We start from the raw sequence: 18,922 nt of genomic DNA on the forward strand, positions 1-18,922 counted from the left end.
CACCGTTTTACATCCAGGTTATGAAAAGTCCTTTCCCCCTGATTGGATAGATTATTGCAGGCTCTCTCAGCTTACCCACCGTATACAATTACCCTTTGACAGTAGTGATAGCTAGCAAGAAGGCAAATTTTGATTGGCAGCTCATCCAATGGCTCAAATGATGCAGCACTTTCATGCAGTAACTTTCATTTCAGGGTAATTTTTCTGAAAACAAATATCTATAGAACAAGAAATTTTAAGAAACTCTGTAATAGGATTTATATACCAAAAAGAGTTTCCTTCTGTACTGAAAAAGCGTTTTTTCTAAATTTCTCTGTCCATTATGTGTCTGGGAGGGGCTGAGAGGAGTGAGTGAGCAAAGTTGACAGCTGCATCTGAATACTACTTGCAGTCTGTTCCAGTCAAGTGCAGATGTGCAGTACCCAGATGTTTCACTGGGACCTGCAGTAGGAGATTCTCCCTGGCTGGAAAAATCTATGACTGAATTATTGACAGCAATTTACAAAACTGACTGCGGGACTTAAATGGGTTGTAAAAACCATCCTTGGTCTAGTAATGGAATCGGCTTGCTGCAATGGGACAGCAGCAAGCCGATCTGTAATACGTATGGCCCTGGTCCTCTTATGGTTCCCAGAGGGGCAGTGAGAGTGCAGAATGGGGGCCACAGACACTGCCTGCACCACATTTAACATTTTTTCTGTAGGAAAAATGTCATTGACACTTATGCCAGTTCTGTACTGGCGTAGGTTTCACTTTGTGTGCAAAAGCCTAAAACAAATAAAACGTTTTTTGTGGTCAGGGAAGAAACCCAGAGTAGCGGCAAAACTATTATATAAACATTCTCCTGCAGGGGGAATAGGGGTTTCAGATTTAAAAAGTTATCATGAAGCTACACTAGTGGCTATGTTAAAGCATTGGTGGTTGATGTCGACAAACGTACCATGGGTGCAAATAGAGAATCACTTGGTATCAACCTTGGAGTTGAGAGATGTACTTTATGTGCTTTTTTGGAAGGTGCTGGACCTTGTTTGCCCTAACCCAATTTTCAAAGTGTCTTAAGCAATGTGGCTCTCGCATTATGGGAGAGCAGCTGCTAATGATCATCTAGACCAGTGCTTCTCAAACTTTTTCTACTGGAGCCTCACCCAACAGACCAAGGCAATGCCTGGGCCTCACCAGACTGACCAAGAGGGTGCCTGGGCCTCACTATTTGTGGTGAAAGTCCATTTAAAAGCTGAAAATATTGCTAGGGCTACCTTTCACCCATCTCCCAAGTTCTATATGCTAATAAAGCAAGTACAAAATATATTAATAATGTTGCTAAAATGGAGATTTTTGCATACAGCAAAAGGACTGTGCAGATCATAGTTACTTTTATGAAAACTGTCTCCCCAGCTGGGCCTCACCAACAACTAGGGGGCGCCTCACAGTTTGAGAAGCACTGATCTAGACAATCACAAGCACTAGCAATCACTCTCTCTACGGTTTTTACAAACCTTTATCCCGGACGTTAATCTATCCTCCTGGATACAGAAGGGTATTAGAGAAATGAAGCAGCTATACACAAGCCAGACTTTACAACCCTATGAGGAATTACAAATGGAATTAAAGTTACACAGCAATGACTTCTACAAATATCTCCAGGCTCGCCACTTGCTTGGCACTTTGCAACCATTAAATGTTCGGGCAGACAGGTCTACCTTCTCGTACTTTAAATGCTTGACGAGGGGATTGAAATGTTTGTATAATATCGCCACAGGACATAGTACTTATCATAGGGCAAACTACATCCAGTTATGGGAAAAATGGGAAAATAATTTTCTGCCACAGATTGGATTTGCACATTTAGAGCAATCCTGGTGTGTGTTTTTTTTTTCGTTTATGCCATTCACCGTGTGGGAACAATAGTGTTATATTTTAATAGATCAGACAATTCCGCACTCTACAATATGTAATATGTTTATTTTTTTAATATTTTTATTTTTCTAATGGGCAAGGGGGTATTTTAAACTTTTATTGGGAGGGGGGGGTTATAAGGGATTTTTTTAAAATAATTTTAAAATCTTTTTTTTTATTACTTTTTTTTTTTTAACTTTGTTTTGTCACTGTAAAACACACAATCAATAGATTGCATGTACTGATCTATGCTATGCCAATGTTATCAGCGATCTATGCATAGAGCAGACTCTATTTATAGATCGCTGATCAGACAGGACGGAGGTAAGTGACTTACCCCCGCCCATTAGCACAAGCAATCGGGACCCCCGCAAGTCCCGATCACTCAGTGACAGAAGCTTGTTCTATCACTGAGTACCTTAAACGCCGCGATCGCTATAGATCGCAGCGTTTAAGGGGTTAATGAGACTCAGCTGCGGGATCGCTGCTGCCTCTCATTACCTCCATGTCTGGCTACTGGAGTATGTGCAGTAGGAAAGTATATATACCTATTACTGACGGCAAGGGGTTAAGTGATTTCTTTGCTATTCGTTTGCAATTGTTCTGTTGTTGTTACCCTTTTTTTTTTTTTTTTTTTTTTCCTTCATGTCCAGACCTACATTAAAGGGGTACTCCCGGCCGGGGGGTGTTTTTGAGGATCACCGGGGAGGGGGTGGAAACTGAAGCCAGAGGTCACTCACAAGCAACCCGCCTCCCCCCCCTCCCCCCCTCCCCCCCCCCCTTCCAGCGCTGGGACCCCGCTATGGACGCATTGATATGGTCTTGGTGGTCTATGTAGCTTGCTTTGCATGTTTCTAAAACTTTAGAGGTGAAGTCTGGCGAAATTTTTTATTCAAGTATTGTATTTGCCTACGAAAAGTTTTACAAATCACCAATATACACTTACTGGAAATGCACGGAAAGTGCTTTTTCTCTGCACTTACTACTGCATGCAGCTCTTCCCCAGTGTGCCACTCCCCACTGGGACCCCATGCTCTCCCCCAGCGTGCTGCTCCCCACCGGGACCCCCCTGCTCTCCCCGTGTGTCCGTTGCCCACCTCACCCGGCAGAACGTTCTCAGATGTCCCCGAAGGAGCGGCATATTCAAGCAGCACTTTCTTTCCCCAGCAGCCGCTGCTGTCTTTCTTTCCCCCGCCCTGGACTCCACTACTCACTTATCAGTGGGTGAGGAAAGAAAGTGCTGGGTCCTGGCTAAATTGAATATGCCGCCGCTTCAGGGACATCTGAGAAGGTTCCACCGCGCGGGGTGGGCAGCCAGCACATGGGGAAGAGTGTGGGGAGCTGGTATGCTGGGAGAGAGCAGGTTGGAGTCCTGGTGGGGAGTGGCACACTGGGGGAGAGCTGCAGCAGGGAGACCAGGAGGGGGACAGAGCTGACACTGAGCATCCCCCTGCCATCTCCAGCAGCCTCAGCCTGCACAGCTCTGGGAGTGGGGTCGTGACATCACCATTTTATCCAGGAAGTGAAGCCTTGATGCAGTAATAAGTGCAGGGAAAAAGCACTTTGTGTGCATTTCTCGTAATAAGTGTATATTGGTGATTTGTATAACTTTTGGGGGCAATACAATACTTTAATAAAAAAATTTATAAAACTTCTCCTTTAATTTACAGTTTGGAAAGGAAAAACACATGCCTTTAGGCTTAGGGTCCTATTACACAGAGCGATTTTTAACGATTAACGATAAACGATCGCAAACGAGATTGTTTATTGTTAACCTGAAATCGTTCACCATATTACACAGAACGATAATTGTTAGATATGATCGTTATTATCATAGTTATTGCGATTGTTTATTCCTTCTGATCTCAGGAAAACAATGGGCAATGTACTATTACACTGAACGATTAGTGAAAAAATGCAGAACTTGAGGGAACGAATGTGGAATTACAGCGAACGATTAACGATAATTTTAGGTTCAGATCTAAATCAACGATCGGCATACGAACGATTTTTCGATCGTTGCCTGCAATTACGCAGAACGATTATCGTTTAAATTCGAACAATATAACGATTTTTCACACGATAATCGTCCCGTGTAATAGGGCCCTTAGTATACAGATTATTGGGACAATACACAAGAAAGAAGTAGATGCTTGATTACCAGTGAGAACAACTAATTCTCAATAGGTACTTAAAATTTTTATATATAATACCAATAAACGCAGGCTACACGAATCAACCCTGAAGGGCCCAGGACATGTTTCAAGCTAAAGGCCTGTGTACAAGAAACTAATTAATCATCACGAGCCACCTGTTTCTGAGCAATAGTAACCAAATTCAAGCACAAAACTATGAAATAAACTGAATTGTGAGGTTATAGTTACAATTATACAAGGCATTTCTGTCAGGAAAAAGAGTGGTTAGACAACAATGAAGCTTCCCAGCAACAAGGATCACCCTTATGGAAACATTGGGGGTTTGAAAATCTGTTACCATGTAAAGGTTTAAATTATGCGTGTCTAATACACGTCAAGTAAAAGTGCAAATGTATACAACTTCATATGCCTGCCAAAAAGATACCCTTTTGGCACATGAGTACAATGCAGGACATCTGTATACTATTTTGGTATACAAATGCATACTCATGATATACAGTAGTGAGAAAATGAAATTATCCTTTGATTAAATGTATGTACAAACCTCTGATGGTTTCTTCTCCTTCTGTCTGGTCCAGCTGTTTTTGGTAGTTGCAGTTTTGGAACATCTTGACCAGGATGTTGTGTGACCTGCAGTAAAATTACCTACAATTAAACTCAAGGAATTTCCACCAATATTAAGTCATGAAGCTGAAAAAATAATCAGCAATGTCTCACAACAGCAACAATTGACTTCTACCATCCACCATAACATGGGCTCAAATACAATCGATTTATGTACAGTAGGTCATATGAGTCATAAGATACCCTTTGTTAAAGTACATGCGTCATCAATGTTCTGGATGAAAAACCATGGCGTGTTCCATTGTGTTGTTAGAGCCGGGAAAAAGGGGGGGGATCAACTTTGTTATCAATGGTTAAAGCATTTGTCCAGGTGTTAAAAGGGTATTTTGCACAAAAGCTAAAAGATGAAATGCTCCCAAAACTAGCGCACTCATCATGTCCCCCTAAGTATTGTGAGCGTTTTCTAAATGCTGGTCTATATCGAAGATGGCGCCTGCCAGGAAACTACATTTCCAATCATGCAGTGCTTCCCACTCCCACTGTACCCACTCCCTTGGCTTTTTTTTCCTGCCCACTTGCTCGTCATTACTACCTAGCACAGTAAACACAGTAACTGAAGCTGCAACTGAAAGAGAGCAGCTATTACTATTGTCCAAACCTGGTAAAATAAACCATTGGTAACGACTGGTGCTTTAAATGCATTCAGGGCTGTGGAGTTGGAGTTAGTTTTAGTTGGAGTCAATTTTTTTTAGACAATAGCAAGCTTAACCTCTTCTGGACAAGGCTAATTTTCATTTTTGCACTTTCGTTTTTTCCTCTTTGTATTTAAAATGCCATAGCGCTTGCATTTTCTCACCTACAGACCCACATGACCCCTTATTACTGCAGCCCAAAGCAATAGAATGCCGACCCGGGATCAGCGGCATTACTGCGCAGACATCGGCTGGGTGAGGATGCGGGGATTGCTCCTCCGTGACCACGTCGCGGGGGTGGGGGGGGTCATGTTCGATTTCCTGTACATGCAGCCAGCACCTCACTAACTGTCATGTATTTCGGCTGGGGGGCGGGATCCTCCTTTGATGATGTCTGCCTATGCAGAATACTGTAGCAAGACTAGCACTCCCATCAGGCTTTAACTTTCATACCATGATTGAAGTGGTAGTCTCTCTTTAACTCAACTACTGAAAAGTCATTTTTCCCGACTAGCTCTTTGCAGCTGAACGCTCACTCACATCCCACAGCAAGGTGACCAGGAGAGGACGGTCTGAGAGATAAGAATGTGAAGATTACATGCCGGGAGTCGAGCAAGAGATTGGGTCAGGCCAGTTAACCCCTTGCTTGCTGTCCCAGACTCCCTGCATGTAATATTCTTCACATTCTTATCTCTCCGTCCTCTCCTAGTCACCGTGCAGTGGGATGTGAGTAAGCTGTCAGAGTGGGGAAATCAATAAATGAAGAATATCTGATTTGGACAGCACCCTCTCTCTTTGCAGCAGGAGCTAAGACGCAGCTCCTATCTCTCACTACAGGCTGAGAGGCTCCTACACGGGGGCGCTCTCGTAGGCTCTGAGGGAGGTTCTCAGAGGGAATCCGTCTTCACAAAGGCAGAAAAAGTGAAGAGGGGTTTTACTGCAAAACTGTGAAAGATTGAACAGATAACAAAGACTAGGGGGAGAATAAAATTGAACATTAGTTGGACTAGATGACAAAAAAAGCTGATAAAGCATATTAGTAATTAATTTGAAAACGCTTCATCTATGCAAGTAAAAAAAAAATGACAGTTACGCTTTATTAGGAAGCAGCAAATTTTGATATTTTCACAAAAATGTCAAAATCTGATTTTTTTTTTTAGGGACCTGTTCAGGCTTGAGGGGACAATATGTTAGAAAGCCCCATAAAGCAACCCATTTCAGAAACTGCACCACCCAAACTGTGCAAAAGCACATCCAGAAAGTTTTTTAACCCTTCAGGTAAGTCACAGAAACAAAAGCTAAGTGTGTAAGAAAATTGAAAATGTAATTTTCTGTGCAGAAATGTTATTGTAATCCAATATCTTTCATAATTATAAATCTATTACCAGAGAAATGCACCCCAATATTTATCGCCCCGTTTCTGCAGTTTATAGAAATATCCCCTTTGTGGCACTATTGCGCTATTTGATGCAACTACAAGCCTCAGATATAAAGGAACGCCTAGTGAATTTCAACGCCTCAGTTATAGTTGGTAATTTTTTACTCTAACACTTCAGATTGGCAGAGGCTCTGGGGTGCAAAAAAAAAAAAAACAATCCCCTCAAGGAATGTAACAAGGGGTGCGGTAAGCATTTGGACCCCACTGGTGTTTCACAGATTTTCAGAACAATGTGGTGAGAAAAAAAGGAAAATTTTAATTTTTTTACACCACAACGTTGTTCTAGCCTTCAATCTTTCATTTTTACGGAAATACCCCACTTGTGGACATTAAGTGCCAAGCGGGCGTAGGACAAGCCTTTAAAGGGAACGAGAGCCAATTGGAAGCTTTTGGAAGCTGGATTTCACTGGAATGGATTTCAAGGGCCATGCTGCATTTACAAAGCCCCAATACAACCAAGAGAGTGGAAACCCCCCACAAGTGACCCCATTCTGGAAACTACACGACTCAAGGAATCTAACAAGGGGTGCAGTGAGCATATGGACCCAACTGGTGATGGGCACAAATGTGGAACAATGTGACGTGAAAGAAAAATTTCATTTTTTCACTCTCACAGCACAAATGTGCCCGTCATCAAGAGGTCTATATCCTCACTGCACCCCTTTTTAGATTCCTTGAGGGGTTTAGTTTCCAGAATGGGGTCACTTGTGGGGGATTTCCACTGTCTTGGCAGCACAGGGGCTTTGTAAATACGACATGGCATTCATCATCCATTCTAGCCAAATCCAGACTCCAAAACCTAAATGGCGCTCCTTCCCTTCGGAGGCTTGACCGGCGCCCACATGGCACTTTATGTCCACATGTGGGGTATATACGGACTCAGGAGAAATTGTTCTACACATTCTGTATGCTTTTATTCCTCTTTTAACCCCTTGTGAAAATGAAAAATTCAAGGCTAGACCAACATTATAGTGTAAAAAATGTAATATTTCATTTTCACACCACATTGTTCCACATATGTGCCAGTCGCCAGTGGGGTCCATATGCTCACTACACCCCTTGTTACGTTCCTTGTGGGTTGTAGTTTCCATAATGGGGCCACTTGTGGGGGGTATCAACTGTCTTGGCAACACAGGGGCTTTTTCAATGCAACATGGCCCTCAAAATCCATACCAGCCAAATCCAGCCTCTAAAAGCCAAATGGCGCTCCTTCCTTTTGGAGGCTCGTCTTGTGGCCGTATGTCGCCTTAAGTCCACATGTGGAGTATTTTAGTACTCAGGGGAAATTGCTCTATACATTTTGTGATTTTTGATCTTTTAACCTCTTATGAAAATGAAAAAAACCAAGACTAGATCAATGATTTAGTGTAAAAAATGTTGGTCTAGCCTTGATTTTTTTTTTCATTTCCACAAGGGGTTAAAAGAGAAATTGAGCGCAAAATATGTAGGGTAATATGTAGGGAGTACCAAAATACCCCAAATGTGGACATAATGTCCTATATGAGCACAGTGCAAGCCACCAAAAGGGACAGAGCGCCATTTAGAGGCTGGAATGGAGGATAGAGGCCATGTTGCATTTACAAAGCCCCTGTGCTGCCAGAACAGTGGAAACCCCCCACAAGTGACCCCATTCTGGAAACTACACCCCTCATGGAACATAACAAGGGGTGCAGTGACCATATGGATCCCACTGGTGACAGGCACATATGTAGAACATGTGCTGTGAAAATGAAAAATGCCCATCACAGGGTCCATATCCCCACTGCACCCCTTGTTAGATTCCTTAAGGAGTGTAGTTTCCAGAATGGGGTCACTTGTGCATGGTTTTCACTGTCTTAGCAGCACAGAGGCTTTGTAAATGCAACATGGCAAGCCTCTAATGGGAATGGGGGCCATGCCTATTTAGTTGGGGGAAAAGGACAATTAATTTATTTGTGGGTATTATGCCAATTATTTGTTCATAAGGTTGAAAAGTACAGGAGTCCATCAAATTCAACCTGTGCTGATCCAGAGGAAGGCAAAAAAACAGTAGCCTCATCACAGGGAAAAAAAATTCCTTCCTGACTCCAAAATGGCAATTAGAATAATCCCTGGATCAACGCAACCCCTGAAATAGGAATAAAGAAAAGAATTTAGAAAATTTAAAACTCCAATGACGTATGGTACACCTTGAAGCAATCCTTTATGCAGAGGCCGGGGTGATCAGTACAGGTGTCACACCGAAAAGTGGTGTCCTTTCTGATCCTCCTCTGATTCTTCTGAGATCTCCCCTTTTTTCCTGTTACGATACGGGGTCCTTCATATCCAGAAGCGCTGGGGCCCTCTCCATGGCTATTAGGACTGCTTCAGATTTTTTCTAATCATGCCGCAGACTACAGTAGATCGGGCAGCAAGGGACAAGAAGAAGGGGGTGCTGGTATTAAAGTTATCCACGTACAGGTGGTAACCTTTATCCAGCAGTGGGAAGATCAGTTCCCAAAAAAATCTTCCCACTAACTCCTAGAATGGGGGGGGGGGGGGGGGGGGCTTTCTGGGGGTTTAATTTGGGTGTCCCTTTCTTCATACAGTATAAGGCTATGTTCACACTATGTTGCCGATGGGCCGTACAAGGGCCGTACTTTGTGAGGAGTGGACATAGTCTTATCTTCTGTGGGATCCCGGCCGGAGCGTATACACACTGTATACGCTCCGGCCGGGATCTCGTACGGGGCCGCAAATAACTGACATGTCAGTTTTCTGCAGTCGCAATTCACTGAAAGACCTGTCAGTTCACACAATAAAGTGAGTGGCTCCGGCCACTTGCTTCATTGTGTGCTGTGGGAGGTTCTGATGGCGGCGCACGCTGATGCTCACGCATCAGAACCCTTCGGCCGGAAAAATCATCTGGCCGGTACTTAAGTACTTAAGAGATGGTCCGGGCAGAGACCGCCGTTCGGTAACATGGCCGGGTCACGGGACAGCCGGTCTCATACGTTGTGTGAACATAGCCTAAATCTGAAAGTGTACCCTGAGGCCCACATGCAGCAGGAGCCCCCAAAATTTGTTCATTTCCACTGCATGAACAAGGGTCCATGCCACGGGCCTAGCAAAAGATGAGGAGGGGTCTTGGGCTATAAATTGGTGCGCGTACAAGTTTGTTTGCGCCACCATCAAATTTATAAGGTCATCAGAGAAATAGATCTTGAAAAAGTCTGTTTCTCTGAGGCCTGTGGGGTTAATTTGGATTCCTGCTTGTGCTCCAAAGCCAGGAATCTGGGGCTCATAATTTTGGGGGGCTGGGGTCCAGATGGGGGTCACCTGTCTGGGGGGTGGAGGTCGAGATGGGATGATGCGTCTGGTGGGCAGCCCGAGGCGTCCTTCTTGGACGCCTACGTGGATATTCATCATCATTGAATGATGATGATGAATGGAGGAAAGAACGATTCCCCCATTAATCTTCACTGGCTGTTTCGGTGTCGGAGGCAATTAGAGCGTATGCCTCCTCCACCGAAAACACCCTGTGGGCCATTTCTGGGGATTAGTACATTATATGGGGTAAGTAAATGTGTAATGTAGTGTAGTGGTGTAGTGTAAAACTTCATTTTAAGTAGTGTAGTGTAATGTAATGTTTTTTACATGTTTTTTTTTTTTTTTAACAGTAAGAAAGAAAAAAAACCTACGGCAAAAAGGAGTTGCTGATAAATGTACCGCACTTATGTGTGGTACTTATCAGCAAACAGTGGCAGTAAGATGTAGGGAAAAATAAGTATTTATTTTTAACCAGGAGGGGGGGGGGACTTACACCAAAAAGGAGGAGATGCTGATCAGCCGCGCACTTGTGTGCGCACTTACCATATTTTCCGGCGTATAAGACGACTTTTTAACCCCGAAAAATCAGGGTTCAGGGTTGAAGTTAGGGTGCAGGCAGTGTGACGTAAACTACCTGCGTCGGGGACGGAGATCGCCGAACCTCTCCTGGGCAGTCGAGCATCTCATCGGAGACGCTCGGCTGCCAGAAAAGCTTCGGGAGAATGAGAGAGGCTTCGGCAACTTCCGGCGCCTCTCTCATTCTCCCGAAGCTCTCCTGGCAGCCTAGCGTCTCTGAGCCTCTCCGATGAAATGCTCGGCTGCTCGGGAGAGGTTTGGCGATCTCCATCCCCATCGCAGGTATGTATATCAAAGATTGGCAGCAGAGACAACCAACTCATATTAAGTAACTGCAAATTAGGTCCAATGGTAGATATGGTGGAATGATAATTAACTCCTTAAGGATGAAGCCAATTTTCATTTTTGCGCTTTCGTTTTTTCCTTGTGTTAAAAAGACCATAGCGCTTGTATCTTTTCACCTACAGACCCATACGAGCCCTTATTTTTTGCGCCACTAATTGCACTTTTCAACAACAGACTTCATTTTAAGAAAAAAATTATTTGTACAGTAAAATTTAAAATTAAAACACAATTTTTTAAATTTGGGGTGGTTTTCTATTGGTACCTACATTGCGTATATGCAACTTTTTGATCACTTTTTATTACAAATTTTCTGAATTTGATGCGACCAAAAATGCGTAATTTTGCACTTTGGAATTTTTTTTTGCACTTAATCAGTTTACAGTGCATGATCAGGAATGTGATCGTTTAATAGTTCGGACAAACATGCACGTGGCGATACCAAATATGTTTGCATTTTTATTTTTATTTATAAAATGGGAAAAGGGGGGTGATTCAAACTTTTATTAGGGGAGAGGCTTCATTATTAATAAAAAAAATATACATTTTTTTTTAATTTACACAATAAATTAAAGTCCCCCTGGGGGGCATCCACTAGACCACCACAGATGCGCTTTGGAGGGTATTAAAATGCAGCTGTCATGTCCTAATTAGTGGGTGCCGCGATTGGCTTACGCCCACTAATAGCCACATTTCCTGGCTACCAATAGACAGGAGCGCAGCGATTCCCATTCAGAGATGGGTCGTTAAGGGGTTAAAACAGGAAACGCATAGCCCCTTAACTAAATTCACCCACTCATTGCCGTCATCAGGAGGATGGCTCTGTCTTAATTATCATTCCACCATTTGCTGTATCGAAAAAAAACATTTACTATTTAGTAGTCTGTAGATACTTACACTAGATTGAGCCCTATTAGAGTACTCAAGATGTGATTCAGAATTAACTGCAGGAGCTGTATACCCAAAAAAGCAGTTTAATCCCCCGGGTGCGTGACAGGCAAACACGAGTGGGGAGCGGCCCAGATGACTACCTCCCCGCCCGTATCTAGTCACCGCTCTCTGCCTGTCATCCTGCTCGGAGGGGATGATTGACAGGTAGAGAGGCCAGTAAAGGTCCTGGAAAATTGTGATGAACGTCATTCATTTAAGATGTTGATCCCCTACTACTGGGCCATATTTTTAAAAACCCTTTTTCTTTCATGAAGCCAGAAAAAAGTTTTATGCTATAAATGACATGATGATATTTGCGTCTTACTGTCAGTGGTATCGGAGTCATCGCTGCTAAGTGAGAACTTCCTCCTCTTCTCTTCCATCTGCAAAAAAGTAAAATAATAATTATTTTCTAAAAAGCAATATTGTGAAGTAGTAAACCATCATAAAAATGCTATTTATTTTGGAAGCATTCAGGACAAGACACAATAGTACAACAGTAACCAAAAAGAATGTCCCAATATCCAAGACAGACTCAGCATTGTAGTGAAAAATCTTGTATCTTTATTTGGTGAATAAAAACAGCAGACAAGCACATCATGGCAGGCCCACGGGAGAAAAAACTATGCTCTATAAGTGCAATATTTATTGAAGAGGAGGCACTGTAGTAGGGCTGCATAAGACTAAGCTTTGGGTTTGGATACCATGGACAGTGACCTGGCAGCCATTGATGTAGCAGGGCTTGGTTACTTAGCCAGGTTGTAACTTGAAGGGATTAGCCTTATGCAATTCTTGTTCTGCCTTCATTTGGGCCCTATGCCACAGAGTCCACTCAGTGCACAAAAACACAAAGGGACTTTAATGGGTCCATTGGATTTCCATCTGGCACCCATTTATTTAGCGGTTTTAAAGCAGAAAACAAACAGCTTGCAATAACAGCTCGAATGATTGCCTTTAATAGTCCTCTAGAGGGACTTAAAAGGTGTGTTAAAAAAAAAAAAAAAAAAAAAGATTTTAAAAATAACAGAGAGCCCTTCCTACAATAAAGGTTTTAATTACATTATCAAATCAGAAAAAAAAATTATAAGAAAAAGGAAGAAAAATTTCTACACAAATATACCAATAAAAACAAAAGATTGTGTTGCAAAAAAAAAAAAAAAAAAAAAGACGTGGGTGGAAAAATTAAAGCACTATGGCTCTTAGAAGACGAAAAGGGAAAAAAACTAAAATGCAAAAATGAAAATTGGCTACATTCTTAGAACCAAAATCCACTGTGTCCTTTAAGGGAGAAAGGGGTATTCCCATCTCATGAAATTATATTTTATCAACAGCATAGGGAACAACATGTAGGTTGATGGAGGTCTGACTGCTGGGACCCCGACTGAACCTGAAACCAGGGGAAAAATTATCCAATGAATCAATACTGTGCACTGCAAGTTATCTATTTATTCTCAATAGAAAGTTGGACATGGGCAATGCAAACCATTAATTCTGGGGACATATTTGTCCCTGTTCTCGGGATTGGTGGTTCCCAACTGTCAAACCCCTGTGTCAGAAAGTTACACAGATCTGTAAATTTCTTATCTACAAATCTATATAAAAATCTTAAGCCTTCCAGTACATGTAAGATGCTGTATGCCCTGCATGAAGTATTGTATTCTTTTGAGCCTGACACTTTGCTCTCTGCTGCCACCTCAGGGCTGGAGTTTTTTTTTTTTTAAATAGAGGTAGTTTACAAATCTTTGATAATTTCAATTTACAGGAGGTAGGAGACTACTAACAGGAGGTATAAGACTGGCAAGTCTATATTTATACAGTACAATTTTAGTAAATCAATCCAAATGCGTTTTTTTTTTTTAAATATTACAGCTCTTTATAAATTTATTCTAAAAAGTATTCTAGCATATACAGCAAATTTACTATCCTAAGTTATACAGCAAAATTCACAAATTTGCAAGCATCGTGACTTGTGGCGGCGCTACTTGCCACTGTCAAAACTGATATATCCTACCTTTTTTCCCCACTGCAGGTTTAAAAATCAAAAAGCCAATCTGATTGGTTGCTATGGAATGACTGGAAGAACTTAAACTTAAAGGAGGTTATCCCGCATTGTGTGTATGTATAAAAACAAGCATTTCATTCAAAGCAATTGATAAAAATCTCTCTCTTATTGGGTATCTTACAATAATGTCAGCAACCATGGACGTTCCTAGCCTTGCTGATTTCTGTGTCTACCTTCTGCAGTGTCCAGTGGTGGACACACAAGTTTCGATGCTGGCCTTCTCACTGCAAATGGATACCTGTATAGAACTTGCCCATATATACTACTCACAAAAGGTTATAGGTTGAAGGATATTTGGCTTATGGGTGAAATATATGGAAAATGTAAAAAGTTCATGCTAGAGTAATATTATACTATGAAAGTAGGGCCTTAAAATAGAAGCATTCAGTGGCGATTTCCTCATCTCAAAAATTTTCTATAACAGAAGCTCTGGGTTCCTAGAAAAGCTAAATGCAGCCCTGAGAGTAGTTTCCTAGGACTGCATCCAGCTTTTCCAGGTGCCTGTAGCGGAGTTCAAAGGCAGCAAAAAACTTGTCATGTACCCTTGAGCTTCAATTACCCTTGAGCTTCAATTACAGCTTGACAACTAAGGGCCCTATTCCACAGGAGCGATAATCAGCCGAATCAGCCCCTTCGGCCTGATTCGGCCGATTTTCGCTCGGTGGAATAGAGAGAACGATCAGCCGATGATCGTGTCATCGGCTGATCGTTTATTTAGGTTCAGGCCTAAAATCGTTGTTCGCCACCAGCGCATCGCTACAGTTGAATAGCGGTGCGTGGCGGCGACCGGCGATTTCAGCAGAACCATGCATTACCTGTCCAGGCGCAGGTCTTTTTCTTTGGTCCCGCGCGTCAGCATCAGCTTCGGAGCAGGGCTATCTGAACTTACAGACCGCTCAGCTAATCACTGGTCGGAAACGCAGCGGCCAGTGATTGGCTAAGTGGTCTGTCCGTTCAGACAGCCCCTCTCCGAAGCCGATGCTGCCGTGCGGGGGCCAGGAGAAGAAGACCTGCGCCCGAACAGGTAATGTATGAAACAAGGGCTGCAAGGACACTGTTTCACAATCATCGGGCCATGGAATAGGCCCAGTAAACGAGTGCCGATCTAGCAGATCGGCGCTCGTTTACATTGTTGCTCGGCCCGTGGAATAGGGCCCTAAGTCTCATGCTGTTAAAAAGTCAACTTAGTGTCTATTGAGGCATTGAATCACTTGAAGGAAGACCCTCAGTTCATTGAGGTTCTGGGGTACAGAGTAACGAGCTACTAAGCATCGACTCAGTCGACTTAGATTCCCTTGAGTCTTTAAGTTTTTTTTCTTTAATTGCCTCTGTTCTTCCGGTTACTTAGCAAATAGTACTGTTAGTTTTTGTGCCTGAAAAGGTTAATGAGGGCCTAGACTATCAACTAAATTGCCACCAACATTTAATTCTTCCCTTGAAGACTTTCCAGGTTCATGTCACATTGACAGCAGGGCAGTGGTTACCATCCTCTAGAAAGGCTATGCCAAAGGTTCCCAACAGGGCACCAGGGTGCCATGAGAACATGCTAAGGGTGCGGCAGCATTCCGGTGGGAATGATGGCATGGTCACTTTACGCAACCCTGAAAGCGGTGTCTGTGCTGCTTCTAGGGATTTACCACTAGCTTTGATGTTCCGCCTACTCACTGTAAGGGTGGGCGAGCAGGCTAAACATTAAAGTGAACAGAATGGAGGAGCAGGAGCTGTCAGTGTCCTGCTTCTCTATTCATTCAGGCCCACTAGAGGATCCGACCCCTCACAGGCTGAAGGCCAAAAGAGTTTCCCAGATTGTGAGTATCATCCTTTTTTTTTGTTTTTGGTGCACAGCAGGGGGGAAATTATTACTATGGAGGGAACAGCAGGGGGAACATTATTACTATGAAGGGCACAGCAGGGTAGGCAGTAGTACAATGGAGGGCACAGCAGGGTGCATTATTACTATGAGGGGCACAGCAGGGGGGAATGTTATTACTATAAAAGGCACAGAAGGGAGGCATTATTACTATGAGGAGCATTATTACTATGGAAGGCACAGCAGGGAATATTTTACTATGGAGGACACAGCAGGGGGTATTTTTTTTACTATGGAGAGCACTGCAGGGGGCATTATTACTGAGGGGCGTAGCAGGGGGCCTTATTATTATGAGGGGTATAGCAGAAATCATCATTGTGGTCCAGGCCAGATGAAAAGGAAAACTGAGAGTGAAAGTCGGCCCCTGTGAGTCACTGATTGATTATACATGGGGGGAGGGGTGTTCTGCACATTCTAAAGGGGGTGATTCCTAAGGCATACCAAAAATAGCCAAACTAAAAGCATCAAGAAACAAAGCGGTATGTCATGCAAAAAAAGGAGCACACCAACAATGTTGAAAGGGAGAGGAGCAAGATCCTTTCCTTCTCAACATGATATGATTTTTTTTTTTTTTTTTTACTACTTACACTGGTTAACTTTTTTGGGCTGATTCTTGGTGCAATATTTTTACATGGACTTTATTTAGACATAATGTTTATTGTCACTGCTTTCTTTATTTTCATCTAAGGGATATGGAGCTCATGTGTATTGATTTGTTATGCAGGATCGGAAGACCTATGGACTGTATTGGTCTCGTTTCTTTGTTTTTTAAATGTTTTTAACTTTGTATAGGGGATACTTTGTCATTTTTTTCAACATTCCAATAAAGTATATTTTATTTTTTTGAATTCATGATATTCCTTGTTGGTGTGCTCCTTTTTTGCATGACATACCCCTTTGTTTCTTGAGGTTTTGCGCCACTGAATGTTTTTTCTACTTTGTAGAGCATTATTTGGTAGGGGTTCTCTAGGGTAAAAAAAAAAAAAAAAATTTACCAAGGGGTGCCCAGAGGTGGAAAAGGTTGGAAAAGAGAAAAATTGGTCTATTATGGCCTGTGAAGTTCATCACTGTTTATCTGTTTACAATTTATGAAACAGAGTGGTCTTTTATCTGAGAACTGAGCAGTGGTTAATGCCCAGTATACATTCTAGGGGCACAAATGCATACTAAACTCACATACTAAAGACTCCAATGTTAAAAGCTGCAATCTTACCTAAGCGGTCATAAAACAATTTATTGATTTCTATGAGCCAGAGAAAAGAGAAAGAAAGATGATATGTTTGTGTGTTGCTTGGATATGGCCAAAATGGGCCCACAGGCTTTATGATACAGAGAGAAACCCTGGCTGAAAATAATTGCGGCATGAGACATTTTCATCAGCTCAGGAGCTGTCTAACATATTATATTTCTGAATTTTTAGATTTGTTGGTTTTCATATTGAAGTACATCTCCAAAATAAAGAAAAAGTGTACTATACCCACCACACTTATCATTCAGAAAATGAAACAAAAACAGCTCAGAATATAAATTGCCTGAAGCTTATTTAATAGCACTTGGCTTTCAGCTATTCAATAGCTGTACGTAAATGACAGCCAGTTATCAATGTATTGATGTTTCTCTTAAAATCTGACTGTACTCATACAGCCTGAAGGGGAGAATGAATATGAATGAAACACGGGGAGATTTATCAGACAATTTTACAGACAGTCAAAAGCAAGTACGATTATGATGATTTCCATGGAGAAATCATAGGATGACTAAACACAGAAAAAAAAAGCTTTAACCTCTTTAACAGTCAAATTAAAATTGGACAAAACCATTCCAAAAATTTCCTTTTACTGTAGATTGAGGCTGGGTTCACACTACATATATTTCGGTCAGTATTGCGGTCCTCATATTGCATATTGTACTCCGGGCCGGGGGGTATTTTTGAGGATCGCCGAGGAGGGGGATAGAAATTGAAGCCGGAGGTCACTTACCTCCCCCGTTCCAGCGCTGGTGCCCGGATTGCGCCGCCTGGTACTCCCGTCCCGCGCCGCTTCCTGGTCAGAGCTGCCGCATGAGACGTGACGTCTCAAGTCAGCTCTGCCATTCAGCGGCCGAGGCAGGACCCCGCTATGGCCACTGATTGGCAGAGCTGCCTTGAGACACCACGTCGGCAGCGGCATGCGGCAGCTCTGACCAGGAAGCGGCGACGGGACGGGAGTACTGGGCGGCGTGATCCGGGCACCAGCGCTGGAACGGGGGAGGTAAGTGACCTCCGGCTTCAATTTCCATCCCCCTCCCCAGCGATCTTCAAAAATACCCCCCGACACAGAGTACCTCTTTAAGTCTTTTTCTCTCCATTCTCTCCCTTTCCCCAAGTTATACATTACTGACATGTGCTTCTAGTACCAGTCCTGGCGTTTTCCTGCACTTTTCATCCCTTCCCTGCAGCGCAGGAAGTCCTGTAGTTCTAACATTTTCAATTACTGTCGTCCCCACTAACTTACAGGGCACCATTTTGTGCCAATACGTCACACAGTGACACACTGGGCAGCACTTCCACCACATGGCTAATCTGCATATGCATTCTGATTGGTCTAATTGTCACATGTTTCTATCTGGCCAATGGGGCAGAAAGCATACCCACTTGTAACTTGTGCCTGACCCTCCTCCTCTGCAGGCTCAGAAGACAGTCAGAGCAGTCAGATGCTGATGGAGTAGAGAGGGAGAGTAGTGCTCATTGTAGGTGAGGACCAGGCCCAGCCCCCACCCCCGCTCAGTCCCAGTGCATGCAGTCCAGCAGCAGCTGCATGATCCATATGTCTGTGTGACCCAATGCTGCAAGCAGCTGCAATAAGTAAAGTAATTGACTGTTATAAGCAAAAAGCAGTATATTAGATAAGGTACACTGCCTTAGCAGCATCACTGGGCAGGGGGAGGTAACTAGAAGAAATGTGAGAGACCTTAGCAGCAGGGGTCTGGCTCTGGCTTGCATAGCATGCTGGCCCATGTAGTCTGAGACAGTGGGTGGCCACATTATCAGAACCAGAGAGTGAAGAGAAGATGTCCTAAATAGAAAAGACTCCACGGTGGCCTCAAAAAAGAGCGGATCATGACGAAACT

The 18,922-nt window shown here is 43.0% G+C and overlaps 1 protein-coding gene across 6 annotated transcripts in view; it reads right to left on the reverse strand.

Annotated features, from left to right (window-relative positions):
• JADE2 (jade family PHD finger 2) overlaps window positions 1–18,922 on the reverse strand; it is a 260,373-nt gene that overhangs the window by 181,059 nt on the left and 60,392 nt on the right. For 5 of the 6 annotated variants that reach the window (XM_069969992.1, XM_069969999.1, XM_069969979.1 and 2 more), the window contains exons 2-3: window positions 12,208–12,265; window positions 4,597–4,682 (exon numbers count right to left, since the gene is read on the reverse strand). In XM_069969992.1, coding sequence (XP_069826093.1) covers window positions 4,597–4,682; window positions 12,208–12,265 — 144 coding nt within the window. Of the gene's footprint in view, window positions 1–4,596; window positions 4,683–12,207; window positions 12,266–18,193; window positions 18,256–18,922 lie in introns of those variants that run through there. The other variant, XM_069969988.1, reaches the window with a different exon arrangement.

Source organism: Dendropsophus ebraccatus, chromosome 1, assembly GCF_027789765.1.
Source record: "Dendropsophus ebraccatus isolate aDenEbr1 chromosome 1, aDenEbr1.pat, whole genome shotgun sequence".
Taxonomy (NCBI): domain Eukaryota; kingdom Metazoa; phylum Chordata; class Amphibia; order Anura; family Hylidae; genus Dendropsophus; species Dendropsophus ebraccatus.